This window comes from Fusarium oxysporum, chromosome XI (assembly GCF_013085055.1).
Source record: "Fusarium oxysporum Fo47 chromosome XI, complete sequence".
Taxonomy (NCBI): domain Eukaryota; kingdom Fungi; phylum Ascomycota; class Sordariomycetes; order Hypocreales; family Nectriaceae; genus Fusarium; species Fusarium oxysporum.
Genome location: NC_072850.1, coordinates 1,660,794 through 1,685,739, shown reverse-complemented (window position 1 = coordinate 1,685,739; position 24,946 = coordinate 1,660,794). Strand labels below are relative to the sequence as shown.

The 24,946-nt window shown below is 47.8% G+C and overlaps 10 protein-coding genes across 10 annotated transcripts; 4 read left to right on the top strand and 6 right to left on the bottom strand.

Moving 5' to 3' along the window:
- Nucleotides 1–296: 296 nt before the first annotated feature.
- FOBCDRAFT_192354 (uncharacterized protein) lies at nt 297–5,332 on the top strand (the record flags this gene model as incomplete). The annotated part of the gene is made up of 7 exons (XM_059608726.1): nt 297–749; nt 1,381–1,932; nt 1,997–2,524; nt 2,641–2,717; nt 2,854–4,226; nt 4,274–5,141; nt 5,191–5,332. The coding sequence occupies 7 exons, from the start codon at nt 297–299 to the stop codon at nt 5,267–5,269; spliced, it is 3,930 nt and encodes a 1,309-aa protein (XP_059466230.1). The 3' UTR covers nt 5,270–5,332.
- A 648-nt stretch (nt 5,333–5,980) lies between these two features.
- FOBCDRAFT_192350 (major facilitator superfamily domain-containing protein) lies at nt 5,981–8,176 on the top strand (the record flags this gene model as incomplete). The annotated part of the gene is made up of 10 exons (XM_059608725.1): nt 5,981–6,017; nt 6,175–6,188; nt 6,231–6,273; nt 6,329–6,354; nt 6,402–6,475; nt 6,522–6,618; nt 6,671–6,932; nt 6,979–7,171; nt 7,223–7,769; nt 7,826–8,176. The coding sequence occupies 10 exons, from the start codon at nt 5,981–5,983 to the stop codon at nt 7,949–7,951; spliced, it is 1,419 nt and encodes a 472-aa protein (XP_059466229.1). The 3' UTR covers nt 7,952–8,176.
- Nucleotides 8,177–8,281: 105 nt separating this feature from the next.
- Nucleotides 8,282–8,980, bottom strand: FOBCDRAFT_208541 (uncharacterized protein; the record flags this gene model as incomplete). Its single annotated transcript, XM_031192713.2, has 1 exon — nt 8,282–8,980. The coding sequence occupies one exon, from the start codon at nt 8,978–8,980 to the stop codon at nt 8,282–8,284; it is 699 nt and encodes a 232-aa protein (XP_031031559.2).
- Nucleotides 8,981–9,535: 555 nt separating this feature from the next.
- Nucleotides 9,536–10,215, bottom strand: FOBCDRAFT_281506 (uncharacterized protein; the record flags this gene model as incomplete). Its single annotated transcript, XM_059611604.1, has 2 exons — nt 9,536–9,886; nt 9,988–10,215. 2 exons carry the CDS (start codon nt 10,213–10,215, stop codon nt 9,536–9,538), a joined length of 579 nt encoding a protein of 192 aa, XP_059466228.1.
- Nucleotides 10,216–10,847: 632 nt separating this feature from the next.
- Nucleotides 10,848–11,136, bottom strand: FOBCDRAFT_233683 (uncharacterized protein). Its single transcript, XM_059609940.1, has one exon. It carries the CDS (start codon nt 11,115–11,117, stop codon nt 10,878–10,880), a length of 240 nt encoding a protein of 79 aa, XP_059468077.1. The 5' UTR covers nt 11,118–11,136; the 3' UTR covers nt 10,848–10,877.
- A 533-nt stretch (nt 11,137–11,669) lies between these two features.
- On the top strand, nt 11,670–15,260 carry FOBCDRAFT_148093 (amidohydrolase family-domain-containing protein; the record flags this gene model as incomplete). Its single annotated transcript, XM_059608277.1, has 10 exons — nt 11,670–11,814; nt 11,891–11,919; nt 12,270–12,366; nt 12,498–12,651; nt 12,789–12,848; nt 12,879–12,967; nt 13,108–13,241; nt 13,587–14,787; nt 14,864–15,138; nt 15,231–15,260. The coding sequence occupies 10 exons, from the start codon at nt 11,670–11,672 to the stop codon at nt 15,258–15,260; spliced, it is 2,214 nt and encodes a 737-aa protein (XP_059466227.1).
- Nucleotides 15,261–15,292: 32 nt separating this feature from the next.
- FOBCDRAFT_254131 (uncharacterized protein) lies at nt 15,293–17,493 on the bottom strand. Its single transcript, XM_031192711.3, has 4 exons — nt 17,296–17,493; nt 17,205–17,233; nt 17,050–17,151; nt 15,293–16,984 (listed from the first exon to the last, which is right to left on the bottom strand). The coding sequence occupies exons 1-4, from the start codon at nt 17,463–17,465 to the stop codon at nt 15,312–15,314; spliced, it is 1,974 nt and encodes a 657-aa protein (XP_031031557.2). The 5' UTR covers nt 17,466–17,493; the 3' UTR covers nt 15,293–15,311.
- A 1,165-nt stretch (nt 17,494–18,658) lies between these two features.
- Nucleotides 18,659–19,738, bottom strand: FOBCDRAFT_233678 (uncharacterized protein). Its single transcript, XM_031192709.3, has 2 exons — nt 19,155–19,738; nt 18,659–19,094 (listed from the first exon to the last, which is right to left on the bottom strand). Exons 1-2 carry the CDS (start codon nt 19,691–19,693, stop codon nt 18,995–18,997), a joined length of 639 nt encoding a protein of 212 aa, XP_031031555.2. The 5' UTR covers nt 19,694–19,738; the 3' UTR covers nt 18,659–18,994.
- Nucleotides 19,739–20,821: 1,083 nt separating this feature from the next.
- On the bottom strand, nt 20,822–21,301 carry FOBCDRAFT_208537 (uncharacterized protein; the record flags this gene model as incomplete). The annotated part of the gene is made up of 1 exon (XM_031192708.2): nt 20,822–21,301. One exon carries the CDS (start codon nt 21,299–21,301, stop codon nt 20,822–20,824), a length of 480 nt encoding a protein of 159 aa, XP_031031554.2.
- Nucleotides 21,302–23,189: 1,888 nt separating this feature from the next.
- On the top strand, nt 23,190–24,893 carry FOBCDRAFT_11417 (S-adenosyl-L-methionine-dependent methyltransferase). The gene is made up of 9 exons (XM_031192706.3): nt 23,190–23,318; nt 23,367–23,396; nt 23,457–23,547; nt 23,600–23,641; nt 23,691–23,845; nt 23,894–23,931; nt 23,981–24,118; nt 24,168–24,587; nt 24,635–24,893. Exons 1-9 carry the CDS (start codon nt 23,274–23,276, stop codon nt 24,666–24,668), a joined length of 993 nt encoding a protein of 330 aa, XP_031031552.2. The 5' UTR covers nt 23,190–23,273; the 3' UTR covers nt 24,669–24,893.
- Nucleotides 24,894–24,946: the final 53 nt, after the last annotated feature.

Genomic DNA, 24,946 nt, shown 5'->3' with positions numbered 1-24,946 from the left:
ACAACCTCCAATCTTGAAAGTCTAGTAGCGTACACGAAAGTAACAGAAATTTCATATAAAAAGCTTTGTATCGAGTCGTGATAGGAATAGCAACGCATAAAGATATAATAAACCCAGTTCAAAACGTTCGCCATGAATTTCTTCTTATAAAGTCCTAATCTATTGCTCATTCTTTCTCTCTTGACCCGTCACACTATTATCTCGACCTGTCATTTTAGAAAAGAAGATTGATCAAAATTTCGCCAAAAGCCCAAGGTATTCCATCCCACTCGACAGATCTCATCAAAGGAGTAGAGATGGAAGACTCACTTCCCAACCGCTCAGGAAGATCCAGCACCCCTCCACCTGACATGAAACCCAAAACGCCAATACGAACCGTGCGGGTACCTCAACTTCAGGCCTTACCGCAGGGTGTACCCCCTCCCCTGACAGCGCTCGAGACAGAAGACTACTACGGTCTCTGGCACAACACACCCCGACTCATCGCGCGATCAAACTACCCCGATGACCAATGGCCGGGCTTATGCAACAACTGGTCGCAAGTCGAAGATTATCATCCATTGAAAGTTCTCTGGTCAGATCCTGAGGGAATTCTCCAAAAGGAGCTAACCGGTGCGCTGGAGTATACACAGTGGAACTGCTTTGAGACCTATCGCATCGGAAGTGCACTGCAAGAAAAACAAGTGAAGCTCCTGATTATAGTCGAGGCTGGATCTACGAGTTGGTATCATACCTGGATTGTCACAAGGGTTTGTAGGAATATCTTGAGGAGTTATGATATCATGGATGTTGAGGTTGAGGTCCAGGAGTGTACTGGTTGTTGGGCTATCATGCGGATACGGGAGTCGGTGGGACCTGGGGTGACTGTACAAGATTGTCCCATTTGTCATTGACGCGGAACAAAAGGTCTATACCAAGGCTTAGAGGGCCGAGATGGGTTTGTTTCGCGTCATTGATTAGTGAACAAGGAGGAGGCACTGCACCCTGCCGTTGACAAGACCCACCTCGGGTGTTGATAAAAGGGCAAAACACAACATGGGCGACTTACCTGACAAGACATATTCAAGTTTCCTCCTCAATACTTCGATAAACCTTTGGGTTCTCACAAAGAAAGATGCACATTAGACAACCGCCCGTCATGGACCTTGAGTCAAGTGAGAGTGACGACTGTTCCCCTTTCGCTCGCTTTGCTGAACCGGTATCTCTCAGAGTCAGCGACGAAACCTCCCAAGAAGAAGAGGAGCCAGGATGGTGCAGAAGTACTCTAAGTAAGCACTCTCAAGTCTGTTCTCCATTCCTCTAACATGTATAGTTGTCTTGTCCTCGCACTTCGTCGTGATGAACACCTCCGGCTTCACAAACTGTTTTGGGGCCCTGCAGAGCTACTTCATCGGCGAATTTGGGGAGCCATCCTCTTCGGTATCATGGATTGGCTCAATGCAAATATTTCTATACTTCTTTATCGGGGCCTTCTCAGGCCGTCTTACAGACGCTGGATATTTCCGCGTTACCTTCTTCACAGGTTCTCTTGTCAATGTTGTTGGCATCCTTGCAGCCTCATTTGGCTCTGAGCTTTGGATCATGTTTGTTACTCTCGGCCTTGGTGTCGGCTTGGGTAATGGACTTATGTCTTGTCCCATGCTCGCTGTTCTGTCGCAATATTTCACCAAGCGCCGAGGAATGGCGGTAGGGATCACAATGTGTGGATCGTGTACCGGTGGGTTAATTTACTCGAGCATCTTGCGCCAGCTTATTTCCAGCTTGGGGTTTCCTTGGACGATGCGTGTCATCGCTTTGATACAGTTCGTCACATTGGCCTTCGCGAACATCTGCTTGAGACCCAGGACTGGCGCAAAAAGTATATCCGGCTGGGTAGATTGGACTGCGTTTCACGATGTTCGATTCAATCACTATGCAATTGCAACATTCATGGTAAGTGTCGAAAGCGAAAGTGCTTGAGAGTGCCGATGGTCGATGATTCTAACGTGTTTTCCAGTCACTACTAGGTCTATACATCTCAATCTTCTTCATTGTCGACTTCTCTCGAACGTCAATTTCACCACCACTTTCTTATCGCAACGGTCTAAGCCTTCTGATGGTCTTCAACGGTGTCAACGCCATAGGTCGCTTTGGATCCGGTCTTGCTGCTGACAAGTTTGGTGTATTGGGTGTCTTTGTCCCCGTCTCGGTTGCGACATCCCTCACCCTCTTCACTTGGATTTCAGTCAGGACGGTTCCGAGCATGTATGTCTGGACGGTATTCTGCGGGATATTCTGTGGTGGCATCCAGAGTTTGTTTCCAGCAGGGCTTGGATACCTTACTGCTGGGACAGAACAGCCTGGGACGAGAATGGGCATGGTCTTTGGACTCGGCAGTATTGCTGGCTTGATTGGGTCGCCAATTAGAGGAGCTTTGGTTGGAGCGAAGGACGGTAATTATTTGGGTGCACAAGTATTTGGAGGTGCGACGATGGCTTTATCTGCGCTGTTTTTGGAAGCTACTCGAAGGGCGGACAAGAGGATGGTGCGTTGCTCCAAAGATTGAGACACCTTGTCATACCTGGAACACAATAGTCTGAAGGCTATTTCCGAAGTCAGAGTGATTAGACATGCCTTTGTTATTATTATTATTAAACATAGAGAAATATTACTTTGAATGGGCTTAACGTTGACGCAGTGAAGCTTATTGTGTCATCTTCTGCGCTATTGGTTGAAAAGTTCCTGAAAGGGCTGAAGATGACAAGAAAATAGTGGGCCGAGTCAACCTTACATGACGCCTCAGACTCATCGTTTCTAACGTCGACATGACATCTCTGCTAGCGAATGGCTTGTTAATATGGAACGCAATGACAGAGAGACCAGCACCAATGATAGTACTACTGTATTCCCGAGCGAATTCCCTGACTTTAGGGACCTGCTAGACCAGCCCGGCTTTTCTGACCCTGGCTTCTCCTCCTTTCAGAGCCCGTTCAGTGATGAAATCAATCCTCAATTATTACACCCTGTCTCGGGCATAGGAGATAGCCTGGGGCCTGGAGACAGCCCAGAAGTCAACTCAATTCCTCCATTTGGGCCCACCGAAACTATAGCTCCCATCGCATCAAACGTACGGGCTGAAGCCAGCACTATCTCAAACCCATCGCCCAAGACTGGAAAGCGACTCTCTCTCAACTCAGTCCGCATTCTCAACAAATGGCTCTCGAATCATACACATCACCCGTATCCCAGCGTCCGAGATGTCGAAGCGATAGAGAGGCAGACAGGATTGACTCGACAGCAAATCCTGAACTGGTTCGCCAATGCTCGTCGTAGGAAGAAGTTCAATCCACCAGAAACAACGGATCCAAGTTCGGCAGAGGCTAGCCCCCGGGACATAGCCCTGCGTCGACCACCTACGCCAACCGTCCAACAAAGTCCACTCGAGCGATGGGAGAACTCACCGCCTGAAGACGAGCCATCCACCATGGCTGCTATTGCAAGGGCAGTATCCGGCGCAAGTGGTTCCATCGACCAACCCCACGGTACGCGAACGAGACGCGGCAGGGCATCATCGTCGACTGGTACCTGGGCGACAACCGACACCTCTGATTCAAGTCGAAGCTCGCAAGCCTCGGGCTACTCACATACATCCAATCGGTCACTCAATAGAGTCATCAAAAAGCGTCGGCGAGGAGGTCTACGGACCAGAAATGATGAAAAGAGAGGTCTCTCTGTTGCTTGTCATCGCTTTCAGTGTACATTTTGCACTGAGACGTTCAAGTTGAAACATACATGGTCCAGACATGAGAAGACACAGCATCTCTCTCTTGAGCAATGGGAGTGTTCCCCTCTTGGCCCAACGGCTCTCAACGAGGGATCAGAAACTGTTTGTGTTTATTGCGGTTTTGTAGATCCGGATAATAGGCACTTCGAGGAACATAACCATGACTTATGCCATAAACGCGAAAGGGGAGAGCGGGTATTCTACAGAAAGGACCATCTACGACAACACCTTCGTCTCGTCCACGGATCAGAGTTTATGAAGTGGCCAATGGAGGAATGGAAGTCTAAGCATGAGGATGTCATATCACGTTGCGGTTTCTGTGATATTGCTATGACGACATGGTCGGAGCGGGTGAACCATCTTGCAGAGCACTTTAAGGAGGGCAGGACCATGGCAGATTGGAAAGGGAACTGGGGATTTGATGCTGCAACGCTCGATATGGTGGAGAACCATATGCCTCCCTGTAAGTGAATAGCTCTTAGCTCATGCATGTTGCTTACTATTGTGCAGATTTGATAGATTACGAGCGTAATTCACCCCTCCCGTTCTCTACGCAGCAGGGTGCGCCATACAGTTCAACAAGCGCCTTTGAACTACTGCAGCTGGAGCTAGACTATTACTACGCCAACTACACCGATATCAACCACAGCATCCCCTCCGATGAGACTCTTCATTTCGAAGCCTGCTGCATCATCTTCGGAGCGGAAATGAACTATCAACACCCCTCAACAGCAACATCCTGGCTTCGCGATCTCATAATGGGCACACAAGATATCGTCAACAAAGCACGAATGACGCCTATGAAGAGTGCAGCAAGGTCTCGATTCTCAGAGTTGAAGATTCATAGCAAGAAAGATATCTTTGAGGACTGTAAGCTTGAGACGTCGCTAAGGCAGTATGTTGACATGCTGCAGTTGTTGGACCTGGAGATTGGAGATGTCGAATTGCAGAAGGAGGCTTGTTCGATCATCAACCATATGCCTGATGCTTCGCCCATGTTTAGCCAGTTGTTGATTGGTTTGGTCTATGGGTCAACAAGCTGGTTGGCTTCGTTTCGAGAGAGGGTAGGACTACCGCCGTTTGAAGTTGTTTCATCAAACACGCAAGAAGGCCTCGTCCCTCCTCTACTTTCCTCTGGCGGTCTCCCTGCCATATCCAATAATGATCATGAGCATTGGAGACCACCAAGCCGTTCCAACTCGCCACCTATATCTCTGGGACAGAAGATAGTTTCGCTGAACGATGGCAACATGTACAGAGGTCTGACCAGAGACTTGACCCGCTACGTCGCGAGAACCATTTCACCTCTGAATCCAACAAGCCACATCCCAACTGACGAAGAACTCCAATATCAAGCACGATGGATCATGTACGACAGGTAAGAATTACGATCCTCTCACGCAAACCTCCACTGATCTGGTTTCCAGCCACGACATATGGAATCAGACTCCAGCCGATAATCTAGATTGGCTCACCGAGTTCAAGAGGGACTCTGGCTTCTTCTAGTTCTCGCTAAGATCGATAGTCTCATCTTAAATAAGAACCATTGTGGACATGAGGGCTGATGCTTACTTTAAATCGCTCACACCTTTCCGGCCCTGTTTAGTGTTGAGCCGAGAGACTGGATACGCCAAGCCGTATTCCCCGATGAACAAGCCCGTGTGGCAGGGTAGCCTAAGTCAGCGGCCGACCCTTGAAGCCAGTCCCACTGAGTCATGTAAAATTACTGGTCCGCGTAAAGGAAATTCCACATGGAAATAAGCATATCTCCATTGCTAAAAAGCCTCATGATGCATCGCGACATAACAATCCTCCAACTCGGAAAAGCAAAGCCGATATCGACTGTTACAAAGCGATGGATAGCATTAACAATAAAGCTACCATTTATGCTCTCCCTTGAATCTCAAATCTTCCAAAATGCTACAGTCTCTTGGCAAAGACAAGTCTAGATTACCATCAACAGCTCAGGGTCCACTCCGCACTAAACCATTCCTGACCCTACGCCGCCAAAATACGACGTTAGCTTCGGTAGTTCAACCAAACCTTATTGGCGATGTCACTCTTTCAGGCTAAGAAGAGAAATTTTGCTTGTTTATCTTATAAATCTGATAATTGGAGTGGAGAACGTGAGGGGGGGTGACTGATTGATAAGTCTGACCATTTCTCCTTTGTTGGTTCTTGGATCTCAACGTACTGGCAATTTGTTTGCAGATCAAAATGGCTGAACAAGGTGGATTTGGCGAAAGCCTTCGCAGTGAGTATTAACTTGTAGAGTATGGGCCATACGCTGATGCAGTGAAGCGTTCTTCTTGGGAGCGGCGGCAAAGTCGAAGGAGGAGAGACGCCTTGTCAGGAAATTAGGTTTGTCCAGTCGTAACCGCTTGTTCTTTGCCGATACTGACGTTTTCCAGATTTCTTCATTATGGTATGTAGCTCAGGAAATGTGGTTCATGGGTGATACTGACAGAGCCAGACATACTGCTGTCTGAGCTACTTCTTCAACTTTCTCGGTAAGGCAAACCTTCATGATGCTTCAGACCATCTGACTGACCAAATGATACACAGATCGTGCGGCATTTGCCAACGCCTACGTAAGCTTAACTAAGTCAGTCTGTTGGCAGGCACACTGACGATCCAGGTCGCTGGCCTTCGTGAATCTCTCAACATGACTGGTCATGATTACAACAATGTTCTCTCCGTGACCACCGCAGGGTACGTTTCATTAGTCTTATGCAAGACGGCTACTGATATGAAGTAGAATGGCCATCGGCCAGCTTCCCCATGGCATCATTATCCAGAAGATCGCGCCTCGAATCTGGTTCCCATCGATGGTAGTCATCTGGGCTGGTCTGACGGTAAGTCAACGTCACATCAGCGCTACTACTCCTGCCAGCTCACATATCATAGATGGCTAGTGCCGCCGCAAAGACCGTCACTCAACTCTGTGTCATCAGATTCTTCCTCGGTTTGGCTGAAGCTAGTACTTATGCGGGCACTATCTATATCATTGGAGCATGGTATAAGCCTGAAGAGATCTCCAAGCGAACTGCTCTCTTCACTGCCTCAGGCCAAGTCGGTACCATGTTTGCTGGTGTCATGATGACAGCCATTCATAAGGGCATGAGAGGCATGTCTGGCCTCCAAGGATGGCAGTGGGTGTTCTTGATCGGTAAGTTGAGTCGTACACAGGGCTAAACTGGAGCTGACAGCTGTAGACGGCATCATCACCCTTCCCATTGCCCTGTTCGGCTTCCTTTACTTCCCTGATATTCCTGAAATCACCAAGGCGAAGTATTTGTCCCAAGACGAGAGGAAGTTGGCGGTTTCCAGGCTCCCCCCAATTAAGACCGACGGGCACAACATCATGCCCATGTCTCTGATCAAGCGCGTATTTCTCACTCCCATGTTGTATGTTTCTCCATGAACCCGTTGCCAATTTGTTTCTGACCTCCCCGTTAGTTGGATTCTCTTCTTTTGGTCACCTGTCTGTGCCAGTGTAGAGGGGTTCCCCTTCCAAAACACATTCCTCCTCTGGCTCAAGTACTACAACGACAAATTCTCGCAAACCCAAATCAACACTTACCCTCTTGGCGTGCAAGCTGTTGGTATCGCTGCGAATATGCTTGCAGCATGGCACATGGACGCAACCGGCCAGCGTGTCCCAATGGCCATCCTCGCCGTCCTTCTTCAGGTTGTTGTAGGAGCTATGCTTCTCGTGAGGAATCTGTCTGACGCTGGGGTCATGTTTGCCTTTTATCTCGCCGGATCAGCGTACATGGTCAACCCCCTTATCTTTGGTTGGGCAAACATCATCCTGCAGCGAACAGGTGATGATGCCATGCGCAGTGTGACGCTGTACTCCATGAATATCGGCTCCATGGTCCTTTGGACATTCTGGGGCATTATCTTCTATAGTGCTGCTGATGCGCCTTATTGGAAGAAGGGTGCTATCTCGCTTCTTGTTTGCTGTGGTGTCATGTTCTGTTACATCTGGCTGGTCAATTATGTAAGTGTTACATTACTGAGTCCGCCGTTTGACAACCGCTAACCAAGCATTTCTAGCTCGACAAACTCACCATGAAGAAGTATGGCGACCGAACTGTGGAGGATCTCGAGGAGCCTATCGAAGTGAGCGAATCTGACAAGGGTGATGCTACCAAAGTATCGGAAAAGAACATAACTTCGTGAAAAGATTGTTGTCTCAAAGATATGAGGACAAACCCCAGAAAAGGAGCGGCGTAAGATAATTGAGTATGGTTGTTCGTGTCGAATACGAGTTGCTGTCGTATGTATGATGGGCACCGACTTCCGGAGTTGTCACGTAGCCTGAAGCTATGAAAGAAATATCTGCATCGGATAAGATTTGTATTCTAGGCGCGCTCACTTCTTCTCACCCAGAGCTATGCTCTCCTTTCGATCAACCTGTGGTTTAGAGGTACCAATCTTACAAACCCCGCTCCTGATGCCTTGCATGTATCTAATTTTTAAAGTCATTTGCTTCCCAGCACTCTCAATCGTTCACTGACCCCGAATCAGCAGAGCAAGGATATTACCAGGGATACGGCTCGCGCCTGGTGCTGTAGAGAAGATCTTGCAGGTTTGATCAGCCTCTATGTAGGCTGCACCACCGCATCCTGATGTTTGTGTAAAGACATCAAGGCAAGCCTTGAAGCTGATTCCCCGGATGGGAGTACCAATGCTGAAGATGATGCGTGGTAGAGTGTCGCACACGATTTGAAAGGAATCGCCGTTGGTCGCATTGAACGGATTGGGAAAATCAGCGCAGGTAATGGGCTCTTCTGGTGCGGTAGAAGTCGTAGTAGGCTCGGATGTTGTCGCCATTGTGTCTGCGGTAGTTGTTGAGGCCGTGGTGATGGAAGAGATCCTCTCTGACTCAATGTCCGCGCTTGTAGTAGTTGTTGCGATCGTAGTGGCAGCTATCAAACTGATGCCTGGTCCGGCTTGCGCTTCGGTAGTTGTAGTCGAGTAGGTACTACTGGTTACATCGGTGGAAACAGCCGTGGAGGTTGTTTGGAAGGGCTTGGTGAAGGTGGACGAAGAGACAACCGCGGCTGTCGATTCCGCTAATTGGCTGATGGTGGAGGTCATTTCTAGACTGGGCATGGGAACAGAGGACGAAGCCCAGCAAGGCCCAGCGCTGACGCCAGAAAGGACGAACAAAGCAAGACAGCAGGCGACGGTAGTAAAACGAGACATATTCGCCAATGACGACGGTGGGTACAAGTGGAGGGCTAAAAAAACGGGAGGTTCTGAAGGATGGAAACGACTAAATCTTGTAGGAATATAATGTTCTTTACTCCTTTCTTTTCTAGTCGCTTTAAGAAGCCTTCCATATAAATATTTTGACAATTTTGCCTGACTCGCGTTGCTAGCTCAACCACACGGATTTCTGAAAGGAGACGATATTAATGCTAAAAGCGGTAATTGAACTGAGCTGAGAAAAGAAATATCGCAACGCCTAGATGGTCCTACAATTCTTGAGGATAGGAAGGAAGAAGATGAGGGAAATGGAGTGAAAAGCGCCGAGAGAGAGAAATCCGAAGTCATGTCGTGAGACAGACAGTCGTTTTCAATAGACTCATCTTTTTCACAAAGACCATGAGTTTTTCCATCAGCGGATCCTCATAACAAAGACAACAAGTCAATCGTAATGAATGATAGATAATATACTGGATAAAGCCTTCCCATCACCGCATTACCCAGCCTGTCAGAAGCTACATAACTAGCACAGCTACTACTGCATGTACAAGCTCAAGGGTAATAGTTATAGCCCGGACGTGGTCCTAAATACTGCCCATACGAACTCTTGATAGAATCATCCGGATTTTTGGGCTCGACAACTTGTTTCTTAGAGAAATGAGCATCAAAGTCATCCAAATTATACGTATTGAAACTTCCCGGCTTGTCGTTGACGCTTTCGCGACACATGTACTCATTCGGTGCACCCTCAACATGCGACCAGAGGACCCCGTTCTGCATCATCAGGAAGTAGTTAACGATGATGTTGTCCACCGCCTTATCGGAGTCATGCCAGCCGCAGTCATAAACAAACCTTCCGGTAGTTGTCTTGTGAGGGAACTTGTCACAGAACGTGGGATGATTCTGTTTTCCGGGGCCCGACTCGATATTAGTACCCCAGAACATGACTCCTCCTAATTGTTGATGGTGTTAGACGACTTGAAGGTACAGTGGTAAGGAAAAACTATTGACGTATCAAAGGTCTGGATGCGGTTATCTTTTGAGGGGTCAAGCCTCTGAATGATGCGCTGGCCTTGTTCGTCATTCATGCTCTTGATGGCAAGTAAGACACGAGGAATCTGATTGCTATCAAGGCCTTGGATAGTGCCGTCCAGTTGAGTATCGTCAAGTCGTTGCAAGGCACCCGGAAGTTCCACGTCGTCAATTTCTTCGACAGAAAGTTGATCACTCATGTTATCTTGGCTCTTGTATAGCTGGTCAATGGTTCAGCTGTGTATACTGAGTTTCTGAACAGAAGACGAACGAACTGATGGTCACAGCAGTCTTTATAGCTTGTGATTGGGCCTCAACAGCATTATTCACATGCTAACTTTCATCAACAATGTTCGCCCAACCCATGCACGTTCACCCTCGATTGCGTAACCTTACGTCAGACCAGGATTTCAGAGAGCCTCATTCCAACCCCCGTATCAATAGTTCCGACAATCTCATCAGGCAATATATTGTCAAGGGGCAAGTATTTGGACACGAATCCGAAATTACAAAGGTAATCAGCGAATGGGTTGCTTCCAGTGACATTTTGATAAGAACATATGCGGTGAGGGTGCAGTCCCAATTCGCCGTACCGCTCAGCCGTAGAGGTTGAGGGTGGTGCAACTCAGAGCCTGATGGGAAAGGATGGTTGCAATATAAGAAATCAAAATCTTTCACATTTCAGCCTAAATTGATAATTCTTCGTACGATTCCGCGTAGCATCTTACAATATTTCACACATTGTCCGACTGGACTTGGGACCAAGTATCTTAGATTTATAACTCTGGTCGTGGCCTTGATGTCAACTTCCAACCAATCTAACATATAAGGGGGATAGACTCCAACTCTCATTCGGCAAGGCTCAAAGGAGTTGAACAGGTAGTTTTGGCCCAGATCTCTTCCCCAAACACTGCCCATTCCTAGCTTTCCGCCAAATAAGGTCCAAATCATGTAAGCCTTCTGTAGCGTGACCTGTTGGGGACTCTGTAACGAGTGTGCGGCACATAATACCACGTAGGGTACCATACAACAGGTGCCCACCAATACTCATAGCTGAGGTAATAATCCCCACAATATGGAACATTGTTAATTGCGCTGTCATAGTAATACCAGTTCCAGTCGTATATGTAGTATCCTGTTGCTGAAGAGGTCTGATATGGGTTCTGATAGTAGTATTCGCTCATTGCTTGAGGGTCGCGCGGCCAAGGTTGAACTTCTACAATTGATTGCGCGTCTCGAGGCCACGGTTGAACTTCTATAAATGGGAATAGTGGTCAGAGGATATCATTACCGAACAAACTGAGATATTGAAAGAAAGGATGACCCTACCGCCCTGATCAAGATGTCGATTTCCACGCAAGCATTGGACGATGCGTTGAACTTGATTGGCATCGATTCCTCTTAGGCTGGCGGCGAGTTGGGTGTCGTCTAGACCTTGGACGACCTCCTGAAGACTGGGATAATGTTGGCTCGATACAGCTAGCTGTTCAACCATGTTATCCGCTACTGCGCTGGCTATTTGGTGAGGTGAGCGAAACACGACGTGTGAATTTAGTAGAGGGGATAAATTGGTAGAGGGGTTTAGGTCGTCAGATCTGGTAGTATGATATTTAGTCCACTTCCGCCGCCTTAGCTGTATGGAGATCTCAGCCCTATGTCTAGAAAAGCAGCTCTTGGGGCGAAACAAGGTGCCTGGAATGCCAGCTGCCTCAGACATTCTTTGCCCGATGGTGGATTGGGCATAAACGAAGGAGCCTTGTTTCAACCTCTGCTCCAACCGGTACAGCTTGATCACAAAGGTATACGTGGCAGCAGATGCATATGACGCGCCGGAAGTTGGAGATAGCATGAAAAGCCAATTAATTACCATTACAGGTTACGCCATAGATGCGGAGTGGTCTGGTGTAAGTCTTGTGTATCGTGGAGATAATAGAAACGGGTAGTTGGACGACTAGCAGCCCGACAAGTAAAGGTGGCTGCTAAGACGAGAATGACAAGCTGTGGTAGTGCAACTTGAATCAAGAGTGCCTAACATTGCAAATCCTGATACAGTTATGCCATATTTATGATCAGACCAAGAACTTTGGCAATGTGTCTTGGCTTGAGGGAAAAATCGTCTACTTACCCTGAAGCCGTCTTTTAGTGGGGTGACGTCAGCGACTTGATTTCCACCACAGGTTCATCTTCAGTTGACCAGTTGCAGTATATAGATCTGAGTGATAGCAAGGATAAGCACATACGACCATACCTGCAGGAAAATACGGGATCCCGTCCGCTCTCCCATAGTCAAGCCTGTAAGGGGCGGATCAGTAGTTGGGTCGGTGACGACCAGCGAATCCCCGCTGTTGTATGTTTTTTTGGTGTTTCTGGGGCTTATTGATTGACCATCTCACTAACCAAAAGCTCTCTGCTCAATTTTTGCCGCTCATGATAACTGTTCCCACGGTCGATTCTCAATTATGATATCCTTATGATATCCTAGTACTTCCCTGGCTGCGCGCCATTCTGTTTGCCCACTTCCTCATGACAAGGAAAGCACTAAAACAGGCCATCCCGATGAAAGCGGCCGAGATACAGTCATTCTTATGGCACAAGTTGGTGATCCAAGTTATAGTTCTGATGACTTCTGTATGCACGTGCGTATCATTTTGAGCAACTGAAGAACGTACCTATACCCCATACCAAATGACATGGTATGTCGCACAAGCATGATAGTAGACATGTCATCATTGCTTAGCTGGGCGTAGCTGTCTACTAGATAATAAATACTCAGGGTATTACCACACGTACTCGAAATGGCGAGGATACAAACAGCAACTATGAGACCGAATCAGTGAATCTCATAATCACCACAGAAGAAGAGCGCCTGGCAGTGTTCCAGTAGAGAGGAGGAAAGGCCACAGTTGGTGCTCGGCTTTCAAAACACCATTGTTACGGCGGGCAAGCCGGATGGTGAGCCAATCGCTGAAATACCAGGCGAGGAGAAAGCTGGGTAATATCAATATATGTTTCTTGCCTGTCGAAATTCTGCCGGCGTTTACCACTGCCACCCTTTCTCATAAAACAGATTTACCGAACTATATGCCAGGTAGCTAGCAGCCAACATTCCGAGCGGTTACTCTGGCTCCCCATTGTCAGAACGAATTCGTTAGCATCCAATGAGATCCAGCGCCCCGTGAATCAACCATACCACCCCAGAGAAAGGCAGAGATATGGTTGTCAGGTTGTCAGGTTGCAGTACTTAGAGTAAGTCCCAACAGCTTTGGCAGGAAACGCTTTCCCTAATCTGGGCAAAAAGTGCGATGTGCCGGGAGATTGACTTTGTTTCTGTGTTGAGGGGTAGCAAGATTTCCATGAATGGGGTTAGCATCCCTGCCTAGGATCCGATCATGCTTGACGTCTTGATCTATCTGACAAACTGATCGGCTCGCTTGCTGGACTTCTACGATCACTGCGCTTTATTTTATTATAACTGATGTTGATTCCGAAGTTCCGGGTTCCGGACGTCCGACATTATTTAACAGACACCTTTTGAGACACATTCTGGATTGAATCCATATCCACATTGTAGCTATTATACGTGTATCGACTAACAGATCCGCATATCAAAATGAAACAATCTGGTGCTGCTTTCATACACGGCCGTGTGTATACTGTAAATGACAGACGGCCATGGGCCGAAGCCTTTATTGTTTCCCCATCCGGGCGTTTTGAGGCAGTCGGAACCGACCAAGAGATCCAAGACCTGGCTGACGAGCATGGCCTACCCATCCACGATCTTGACAATAACTTCGTCATGCCAGGAATCCACGACGCACATACCCACCTCCTAGTAGCCTCGATGCAGAAAATGAGCGAAGTTGACATTGGATCAGATAGCACCGCTGCAACTATTGCCGAGAACATCAAGAGAGGACAGACCACTTGTGCCTGTTCACAAGCTCATTTCAGAGGTGATTGGTTCATTGCAAACTCTTACGCAGGACAGAACTTTCCGGATGGAAAGATGGATCGAAAATATCTAGACGATACCTTTCCTGAGCAGCCGGTGCTTGTTCGAGATGTCTCCTGTCATAATGTCGCCCTTAACACCGCAGCTCTCAAGCGCGTTGGGTATGGCGCTGATGTTGAGGATCCCCCTGGAGGAAAGTACATGCGGAGGCCGGATGGCCAGTTGACTGGGGAGCTGGTGGAAGCAGCATCAGCTGAGGTCTTGGCCAGCCTGCCTCAGCCACCTGTGTCGTTCGTCAAGGAAGCTCTTATCTATGGGATCAAGATGTCTCACAAATTTGGTATCACTTCACTACAAGAGGCGTCTGCTAACACACTCTATCTTCACGCCCTTCGAGAGCTGGACAATGAAGGACGACTGGATATGCAGGTTTTCCCTCACATTGTGCATGCACCGGAGAGCTTTGCTCAGGAGAGAGCCGAAAGCCTTCATCGGCTCATCGATGATGCTGATGCTTTTTGCAGTCAACACATTGATGCAAGGTTTGTCAAGTTTTGGATTGATGGAGCGCCCATACCGCCTCACTTCACGCAGTGCGACATTGGAGCGGATGGACTTCCCAACGAGGATAGGCTGCTGCTTACATTCGAAGAGCTGTTGTCAGCTTTGAAAAAGCATGATGCAAGGGGTTTGACATGCAAGATTCACTGTGCCGGTGATGGCTCTGCAAGGCGAGCACTGGATGTTCTTGAGCGAGTTCGACAGTCAAACCCTTCAGGCCCAGTGCATGAGCTGGCACATTGCAACGCCATCCACCAAGGTGAGAGTGTCGTGTCCATTGCTTCTACTTGGCAAGTACTGACCGACTGCTGAAGATGACATTTCCCGAATGGCAGAATTACGAATTACGGCCGAAATGTCACCTGCGATATTTCATGACACAAATCTCACAGCCAACTATCCTCATATCTTCAAATGGCCGTTCAAGGAACTCCAGGATGCTGGCGTCCATGTCACCGTAGGTTCCGACTGGTTCTTGACCGACACGCCAGACCTATTCCCCGCCCTATCGGCCGTCGTGGAGCGCTTTGGTACGCAAGCGGGCAAGACGACAAAAGAGGTTGGAGGTGCAAAGATCTGTCGTATCATAACGCTAGCGGGTGCTGAGGCTGTAGGCAAGGCTTCGGAGATGGGAAGTATTGAGAGAGGAAAGAAGGCGAATTTCATTGCGGTTGATCGGGACTTGAGTCGTGGTGAATTTAGTGGAGCGAAAGTGCTGAAAACGTGGTTTGAGGGAAGGGTGGTTTGGGAAGATACAAACAATACGGCATCTATTTAGTTGGATCAAGCAACGGGGGCTTGTCCTGGGGACCATGTCCCTGCATTACTCAGGCTAAATACAACTGGTGCTCTAATTTCTCTTTCTCGGGAAAGTCTTGATACCGCATCGCCATCGGAAAAGCCCATCTCGCTCAGTCCATCCAGCTCATCAGCTTCTCGGAGAACCTCGGCCGGAGCATCGACTTCAAACACAGCCTGTATATCACCATGTGGTGAGAAACCCGTGAACTTCCACATTCTTGAAACTTTGGCCGCGTCAGGTCCAAAAGTCCATAGGCGTCGACGTTCATAGAAGCCGACGCAAAACAAAAGAGGTGCGTTGACAAGTCGTGCGAGAAATACGTGAATCGAGTAGAACTCTAGAGGTGACAGGAATGGTTTGATAGGAAGAAGTGTCAGCAGTGCAAAGAGGTTGAATGGTGGCGGGTATGCGAAGATGGCATCGCTTTTAACGCCCTCAAACGTCAGCACTGTCTTTCGAAACTGGATCTCGACATCCTCAGATGTGACGATGGTACTGAACCGGTTGGTGAGGAGTGAAACGAGAATCGTAAGAAACAGAGTATTGCCGAGAAAGGCAAAGGCAATGGTCAGTGCCGGTCCTAAAATGGCGTGAAACTGAACAGATTCCTCAATTCCTGTTCCATCCAGTCCGAACCAGATCCACAGCAGCCATTTGATGATGGTGAAGTCGTTTGGAATCGAGCCATCTCCCGGAGAAAGCCACTGCAGCGCTAACAGGAACCCTGTGAAACACCATATGGCGAGAAATGTGAGGATCAGAAACTCCTTCATCATGGCGTGGAGCGAAATGAAGACAATATGGTCTGGTAGAATGTTGAAGGCCAGTCTGGTCAGAAGAACCGGGGCTGCGAGACACAATATATTATGTGCCAAGCCATTCTGCACGCTGCTTACAGCTAGCTCATAAGCCCGAACTGTGACGTAAGCCATGAAGATGATGGTGTACGAAAGGTCCAAGAATGACCACAAAGTCTGCGAATGAATCATCCATCCGTGTTCAATGATGGCAGCGAGTTCGTGAAGAACCCAGCCGGCAGAGTACAGAATGAAGACTACCTCATTGCCAGTCAAGTTTTCGGGATCTCGATACTGCATCGTGTAAACATATAGAAAAGTGAGAATGATGTAATGCACCAGTTCGATTATGTACCGGGTGCGCGGAACGACGAGACGATGATGGTCAAGCAGCGGCGCCTTGCGCGGTTCGTACAAAGACACTGGAAGATACTCATAATGGTTGGGGAGAATATCAACGAACGAGAGAGGCGTGTAGACGATTTGTCCACGGTACACTGCATCTATAACACGTCTGCACCCTGAAGAACTGACAAAGTTCTTGCTCTCGGATATGATCGCGAGTTCGAGTGCAGTCAGCTTCCTCTCATGGCCGCCGCGCTTCTGAATAGGCCATTGTGGATAGCGCCCGTATTGTTCAACTTCAGGCGGAGCACCATGAAAGGGGTCAAAACCTTGGACCAGGATCTTGGAGAGTAGGAGTAGACCGTCTAAACCTGGGTTGTCATCGTGAAAGTTGCGCAGGATCTTGATAGCTAATAGTTCGCATAGTGTTGCACGGGCTATGCTGGTGCTTTGGTCAATGACGCTCGATTGTTCGCGAAGGAACTGTACTCGGTTTGCGAGGAGACAATAGACTAATTGTTGTCAGCACGCAGTGCGATACGTCTCAGCGATTGTCTTAAAAAAGGGCATGGCGCACCAATGGAGTAGTCGTTCTCGTCATATAGACGATCTACCAAAGGACGGACAATGAGGTGGTTGACTCTTGGACTCTTCAGCTGCTCCAAAGAGTAAGGGTCATCTGGTGAACGGTGTTAGATGGGACACATCGGAGGATAGCACCTTGAGATGCACCTATGCTTGCGAGTACAAATTTTCTTATCCTGCATCCGATATACAGTCAGCACGGTCTATTCAGCGCAAAATTCGAAGGATTCATCATTACCGGTGCAGGGTGACAAAGATTGAGGGTTGAGGCCATTCCCCCTCGTGCTCAGTATCTGTTTCCGTCCCGAAACTTGCAGTCGCATCATTCAACAAAGTGCTCTCGTCTGGCTCGTCTGGCTCGATGGTGTTCCTGAAATTTGAGGATAGGCCATCCAGATCTTGGCTCATCGTACTCTCACAAAAATATAGATCGAGCACAGGTGACAAAGAAAAAGATGTAGCCCCCAAGAACTGGCGTCTCACCACATGTTTTATTCACAGAGCGGGGTGGAGCTGTCATCTTAGTCTGCTATGTGGATCGAAGCTCTTAAGTCGATGATGCTATGTTACAAGTAGAGAGCAGTTGACCTTTAGACACACTCATTTCCACAAAGCTCTTTCTAACTAACTTAATCGCGGTTATGCTTATTGCCACAATGCACTGCTCCTTTGATCTGCTGAACTGGTCCAGTGGTGAAAGTTGTCTCTTCTCTCAACGGCCATCGTGATACCCCAAGCGAGCCTCAGTTCGCATGGCATGCAGGAATTTTGGGTGGGGGTTTGACAAAAATGACGATCTGTTTGGGGCTGTGTAGTGAAATGACTGCGCCCCCTTCGGTTGCATCCGGCTTGGGCAGCTTCAAGCATTTTATAGCTCCATCGTATCAACGGAAAGGCAAAAGCTCAAGTGCCTGTGAATATGACGTACGCGCCAATTTCCTTGGCGTCTTTGTTTGCGGGGAATGGATCGCGAGTGTCAGATGCTTGGTTTTGTAGCACTGGCGAGATTGCACAGAGCAGCGGTGTGAGTCAAGGTGAGCATGATATGACTGGGCGAGAAACGAGCACGAAGCGGTGTTGAAGAGGGACAGACTGAAACAAGAGGGCGTGTACGACAGAAGAAGTATCAATCGGTATCAAACACCAATTGCAGCAATGACAATTGAGTGGATGCTTATTGCAGACAAGCTTTTTAGCGCTGGGGGTAGATTCAAGGGTCTACGATGAAATGCACACCTCGGAGAATTGAGACGAACCCAGGCTCATAAAAGCTCGAAGGCAGGCTCGTGACGATAATTTACGAGGCGGGGTTTGCATGGAATTGTCTCGACCATGAGGCATTTATTTCGCTGACACTTTTACGAGCGCGAAATTACGGCTGCGACGATGCTGTTCTGGGACTGATCATCAGCCCTTTTGTAGTGGCATCAATTGTAGCTGGCAAGTATTTATCTCAGCTTGCGATTAAGCTTAGAGACTACGGCGGTACAGTGTGGTCTGTGTGGAGATGCCCCTGTAACTTTTGGGACTTTGACAGGATCGGCGACTGGTAAAGTTACCCCTCATAGGCGGCCTCTGGAACTGCAGAGAGGTTTTGTTGCAAATGAGACAGATTTCGTAATGGGAATCATATTCTAGTCTTTGAAGCTGGCTCAGAGCTCATTTGGCAAGAGCCGAGGAAGTTTGCTGGGCTTCATTTATGTTGGTATGAAGTCTTTGGTGTCTTTGGGCAGTCCATACAACACTCACCTCTGCGTTTATTATGAGATCGCGAATGGATCGCCATGTAGTCTAATTAATTGCCGCTTTCGCAGCAAGGAAGAAACATGTTTTGCAATTTTTATCTGGAGGGAATGTGCATTACACTGTGAAACGCCCTGGCCATGCTCCTCGTCGCAAATCGCTGGTCATTGTCTTATGGGTATTTCGTAGTATCATTATCTTGCAGCTTGCGAATGATATGCACGTCCTCGTGTATCAAATGAATGCACTGCTTGCGGTTTCGTCAGATTGATCAAAGTGGCCAGATCAACGCGACTTGATGAAAGAGAGGCGCTTTGTCAGCTGGATTTCATCAGAGATGGTGACACAACTGACCATAGTGGGCAAGTCCGCGATCGTCCTATCAACCACGGATCAATGCATTGTGGATGAAAGAGGTGACCGCATGGTAATTTCCTTAAATTTGTTCCCTCAAAAAAATCTTCAGTGCAGATAGAACACGCCGGAGAAGTGCGTTCATCTGCTTGCCGTGCATTTCGGTCGGTGACATTCGACAAATTAGGTATCGTGAAATAGCGCTGCAAACTTTCGAGTTTCGGTTTTCGTGCCTTTCGAAACATGTATGGAGTCATTTGGGCTTGCGTGTGAATCTGCTTGGAGTGTATCCGATGATGATAAGTGACGGTCGGCATGCTCTCCACGGCAAACTTTCCCAGACCGGAGCTCGTTCGAAATCGCGGAAGCTGAGTTTCCAGAGGCCGTGGCATATGATTATTTCGCAGGAGCCAGTGTACGAAGCAGATGATGCAGATGACCAGAATGACTACGACGCAGAGGATGATCCCCCACATTGTAGTTGTTTTGTTGTCATGGTTGGTGTCATGGCTGTTTGACGGGTCCTCGGATTGTGCCATGCGTGCCACGAGTATTACGAGTTGTGAAATGAGAGAGAAATAAGCTGTGAAGGGATATCGGGAGTTGGTTCTTCAAAAGCCTTTTCCCTTGCTGGTCTGGATGATTGGTTCTTGTTTTTCTGACATCAAGGATCTGAAAGAAGAGCGCTGATTGGCCTACGCGGGATTAGTTCCCGAGGGGTCTGAGAGCACATGTCTGATCTCCCTTAGCATGCCGGGAATGCGGTCAAGGGGATCGCTGAGGGGTGTATCTAAAACTCCCAAGTACTTCAAAGTAAAGGAAAAAGAAGCTTGACCCAAATTGAGGCCAGTGTCAGGGTGCATCTGCTTTATTGCCTAATTCACCAATGCTTCCATCATGTGCCGGTTACGGCTAGCATCAACCCAAATTGAGGACATTCGTTCCAGAGCCACAAAGGCTACAGCTAACGGCCACTAAGTCCATGTGATTTCATGAAGCATATCATATTGCTTGCTACTCTTGGGAACTTATTTAGTGGGGCTTATAGATGCAAGGATAGACATGCTGCAGAAGAAATGGTCTCATCAACTAAACCTTCAGCTTCACAAATGACTGCGCAGTTACTACTCAGAGAGAAGGATGCCCAATATAAACGTGTCCCCACGTTTCAAATCGGCCCCCACGATCAAGTTCTGCAAACAAGCCGCTTATGTACAGCCAAAGACCGTTATTTGTAGTTGAAACTAGTGGCTGAGAGCTTATATCAGCACAGAGAACTTAGTCGTCCCTGCTCGTCAAGGCGTGGCATGCACTTGGGATGTCGACTGTTGGTACTGTTATCCCCGCCTTGGCCCTCTCGACCTTTTATGCTGCTTGTGAATCCATGAAGCTTATACTGGCAGAGGGAACAGGAGGAAGGGCTTAGTCACATGGTACAAGGAATCACAAATTCTCTTCATCGTTTCTCGCAGTTTATAAAAGACTGGACGGAAGTGAACACTACGGTCAGAGGCTTCAAACTCCTGCTTGTTGGTTACACAACTTGGAACAACGCGGCATCATGGTGAAAATCGGGTTAATGAAACTACCCATCATCATTAGTAAGGGCTAATTTTGACATCTAAGAATTTTCCATGCTGCTGCGTCCCAACCGGCCTTGTTGGATCTCACATTCTGCCCACGCAGTGAGGTGCGCCATCATTTCCCTCGTAGCAGGTGACAGTCATAGCTCCTGGAATCATGGTCCAAAGTCCTTTCTTGACTTCCACGTGGACAAAAACTCCTTCTATGGCAGTGTGGATAAAGTAAGTTCGATTAGGGAAGGTAAATCCATGGATTTGGTCGGTTTGGAAACGGGGGAATCCACTAATCGTTTCTCCAGCAGCTATGTTGAACTGCTTGCACTTAGGCTTCTCGGGGCCCAGCATCCATGTGAAAGCTCGACCAAGCAAAGACGTCCTTGGAGTTGGGCAGCGGAGAGGTAGGTTTTTATTTTCAGCAGATTTCTTCGTTATGGCACCTTGTGCGACCCAGGTTGTGTTATTTTCGAGAATCTCGGGCCGGAATTGCAATTCTGGCCAAGCTGAGGCGGGAAATGGTCCGACGAGGAGGAGAGCTCCAAAAGACAGGAAGGTAGAGAGCTTCATAGCGACTTCAGAGTGGGAAAGGTAACTGTTTAGGCGTAGCAGTAAAGTGAAGGTGGTTTGAGGTAGCTTACAGTTGCAATTTGACGCTTGGTTGCGATATTGCTGATCCAAGTTATGGCCGATCCAGAGATTCAAACGCGGTTGGGGCTTTATACCTGTCAGCCTCTTCCTGTCATAGCCATCAAGACACATTCGCGTACTGCAATGGATGCAACCTGACCTTACAACTTTGCATTGGGGAGAGAAATCTACTGTGTCATAATCACCTATGTTAGCGGCCTGGAGCTTAACCTTATGGCCAGCATATAGCTTCATACCTCGTGTTGGATGACGCCTTCGCGGCTCTTATACACGATTTCCAATCTTGGCGCCACCACTTCTTCCAAAACACAGTAACAGAGTCCTTGTTGTGTCTAGGTAGTTTTAGGAAAACAAGGATTACATCTCCAGAGTGGTCTGCAGATATAATACACTAGAATCTAGATCTTTACAGTCAGCCTCTCATTACTTTTTAAGATACTGGCACTTATTCGAAACATCAACTTACTAGTGTCCAATACTTTGTTTATTATCTTATGTGATGTTACATAGCCAATGTGGTACCGGCATAGTGGAGGGGTAAAAAAAGAGCTCCAGTTCCAACATAAACGCAAATAACACATATCAGCAGAGACAGGCAACTTACGCCTCGTACCTCTCCTCATGGGCAGTAAGAGGCGTTAGACTTAAAGGCAAGTGTATTCTTAGCTGCTTGAAACTCTTGTTTGTTTTAGAATTGAGGCTGATGGAAACTTCATCCCAAGGTCTATCACTCTTTACATGTCTTTTGTTATGTAGATGTGTTCTAGTAAGGAGGGGGAAAGTGACTTCAAGAACGGTATCAAGATAACTATGTGGTCCATTCGGCTTTGTTTGCTCCTTTGTGACCGAGACCAGTTACAATTTCCTTTGAAGCACATCCATTGTCATGTCCACCATGTATTGGTCCAGATATCAGCGAGCTTGTAATGATCATCAACAAGAATTCAGGTGACGGGATAAGAGAGGAGATAAATGAAGTATTTAAAGGCCTCTGTACACATTGTCTTTGAAAGGCTTGACTTCTGCGGGGATTCTTTAATGTGTTAGCTTGATATATCTCGATGAAATATCAAAGGCTTTAATCAACGTATCAATCAATTATCGTGGGGATTGCCAGGGGTTTGGCAGTGATGTCCGCAATAATGGCCACGTCAGCAGTTGCGCCTTGTATCATGACGCAGAAATTTCAACGAAAGGCCGACCTGGCATTATGCTTCATAACAAACGCCACTTTCTTGGCTTGAAGTGTAAATCCAGGTCTCGAGAGGGAAAAAAATAACAGATGAATTTCACGTCCACTCTCTAACAAAGATGTCATGTTCCTCCTTTTGTAATTCTTTGCGGAGAGCATTGACTTCCGAGCAGTGTGTTACTACATGAATATCTTGCTATTTCCACTGAACTTATTACAGAGCATTTTGCTTTGATAAAGTTGTACTATTTGGGCGTATGCAAGTCAAAAGCTGAATGGCTGAACTGTTCGTGGGGTTAACGGTGAACTCTACCTCTTTGGGTCTGACACCGGAACGCCCCGCCCTCCACCAATCGGAACCCGTCCAAAGGCCTGACACCAGGCCACTTCTCGGCGCCTGGGACCAGTAAGAGAGGATCCTTTCAGGGTATTCCAAGGAATGACAACAGGCGGAACTTCGGCAATCGCTTCACTGCACAAATTTGGCAGTGTCTGCAACGCTGTGTTGGTTCGTGTCATGCATGTTGGTCGTCAGTTTTGTAGCACAGCATCGGACGAGAAAAGAGAAAACAATGCAGGTTTTAAAGCTCGGATCATGTGCATGCCACATGCGGCATTTAAGTTCCCATTGACAGACAAACATTTCACGATAGTTTTTGGGGGTTTTTATAAATTGAGAGCAAAGATCTGCAATCGACAATGACGACCATTGAAGCGCACCCCGTCGTAGACGCTGACGATAACGTTAGTTCCCGCTAGAAATGATCCACTGAAGCTAGCTAACGGCCCCAGCATTCTGACGCAGACTCGTCACTTGGTGCGGTATGAGATCAGCCCGTGGCCATCATCTTACAGACCGTTGTTGCTGATCTTATGGCGTAGGATAATGCGTCCTCGACAGACAGCTTGAGAAGCTCAATCCTTGATTTCCGTCAAGAAAATGGAAGAACATATCATGCTTTTCGAGACGGCAGTATGTAGCTCCTCTACTATACCAAACATATCACTGACGTGTCCAATCGCAGAATACAATCTCCCGAACGATGATGAGGAGAACGAAAGATTAGGTTTGTACTCTCACATGCCACCGGACGTAGCATAACAATAACAATACAGATCTGCAACATAACTTGTTCTTGCTTACTCTTGATAACAAGCTCGGTCTGAGCCCTCCTAATCTTCCCGACTCGAAGGTTAAGCGTGTCCTCGACGTTGGCACTGGAACCGGTATCTGGGCGATTGACTTTGGCGACGAGCATCCCGAGGCAACAGTGAGCTACGCCATTAAAGCTTATCCAGAATAGCCACTGACAAGACAGGTCATTGGTGTTGACCTCTCACCGAGCCAGCCAAGCTTGTATGAGTGAAACTTCTAGTTAGCCGTGGATTCGGCTGATGAATCATAGTGTGCCACCGAATGTTCGCTTCGAGATCGATGATATCGACGAGGAATGGACATACAGCGAACCCTTTGACTTTATTCACAGCAGATTCATGAACTTCAGCATTCAGAACTGGAAGTCGTACTTCACCAAGATCTACCAGTAAAACAAGTCTCACCATTCACCAAATGAACCATACTGACACGAACAGGAACCTGGCTCCAGGCGGCTACGTTGAACTGCAGGATGTCGATGTCATCATGGGCAGCGACGATGGCACCCTCAAGGAAGATCATACCATGTACCAATGGTGCCGACTTCTCGACGAAGCAGCCGGAAAGTTCAACCGCTCGTTCGAACGTACGACTAACTTCAAGGATATGCTGAAAGAGGTCGGATTCGTTGATGTTGTTGAGACGCGCTACAAGTGGCCTACCAACCATTGGCCCAAGGACAAGAAGTACAAGGAGCTTGGCCAGTGGAATAACGTCAATGCAGCCTCGGCTCTGGAGGCGCTGACTATGGCGCCTTTTACGAGAGGACTGGGCTGGAGTCGTGAGGAGGTCGAGGTGTTTTTGGTGAAGCTGAGACAGGACTGGAATAACCCCAAGATCCATGCTTATTGGCCCATGTGAGTGTTTTGCTTTCCTGCGAAAGATTATGGCTAACTGTTCATAGTGGCGTTACTTATGCTAAGAAGCCCGAAGCGTAGTGCTGGTTACAAGTTTCAGATCTTCAGTGGAGTTTAGACTGGATGGAATGATTGGCATTTTACGTATTATGAAACTTTGAGGCAGCCCTCTTTTACTCATCCTTCAAACTGAGTTCATGGCGAAGTGCCCACCCTGTTTGAACAAGCGGCGTATTCGTTCTCGGCCGTGTCCTCCCAGTGACGCGTGCATATAATAACTGACAATAAACAACTAAAATCCAGACATTTTTCGTCAATCAACGGGACAGAGTTCAGTATCGAAACGCAGTTTTCCATGT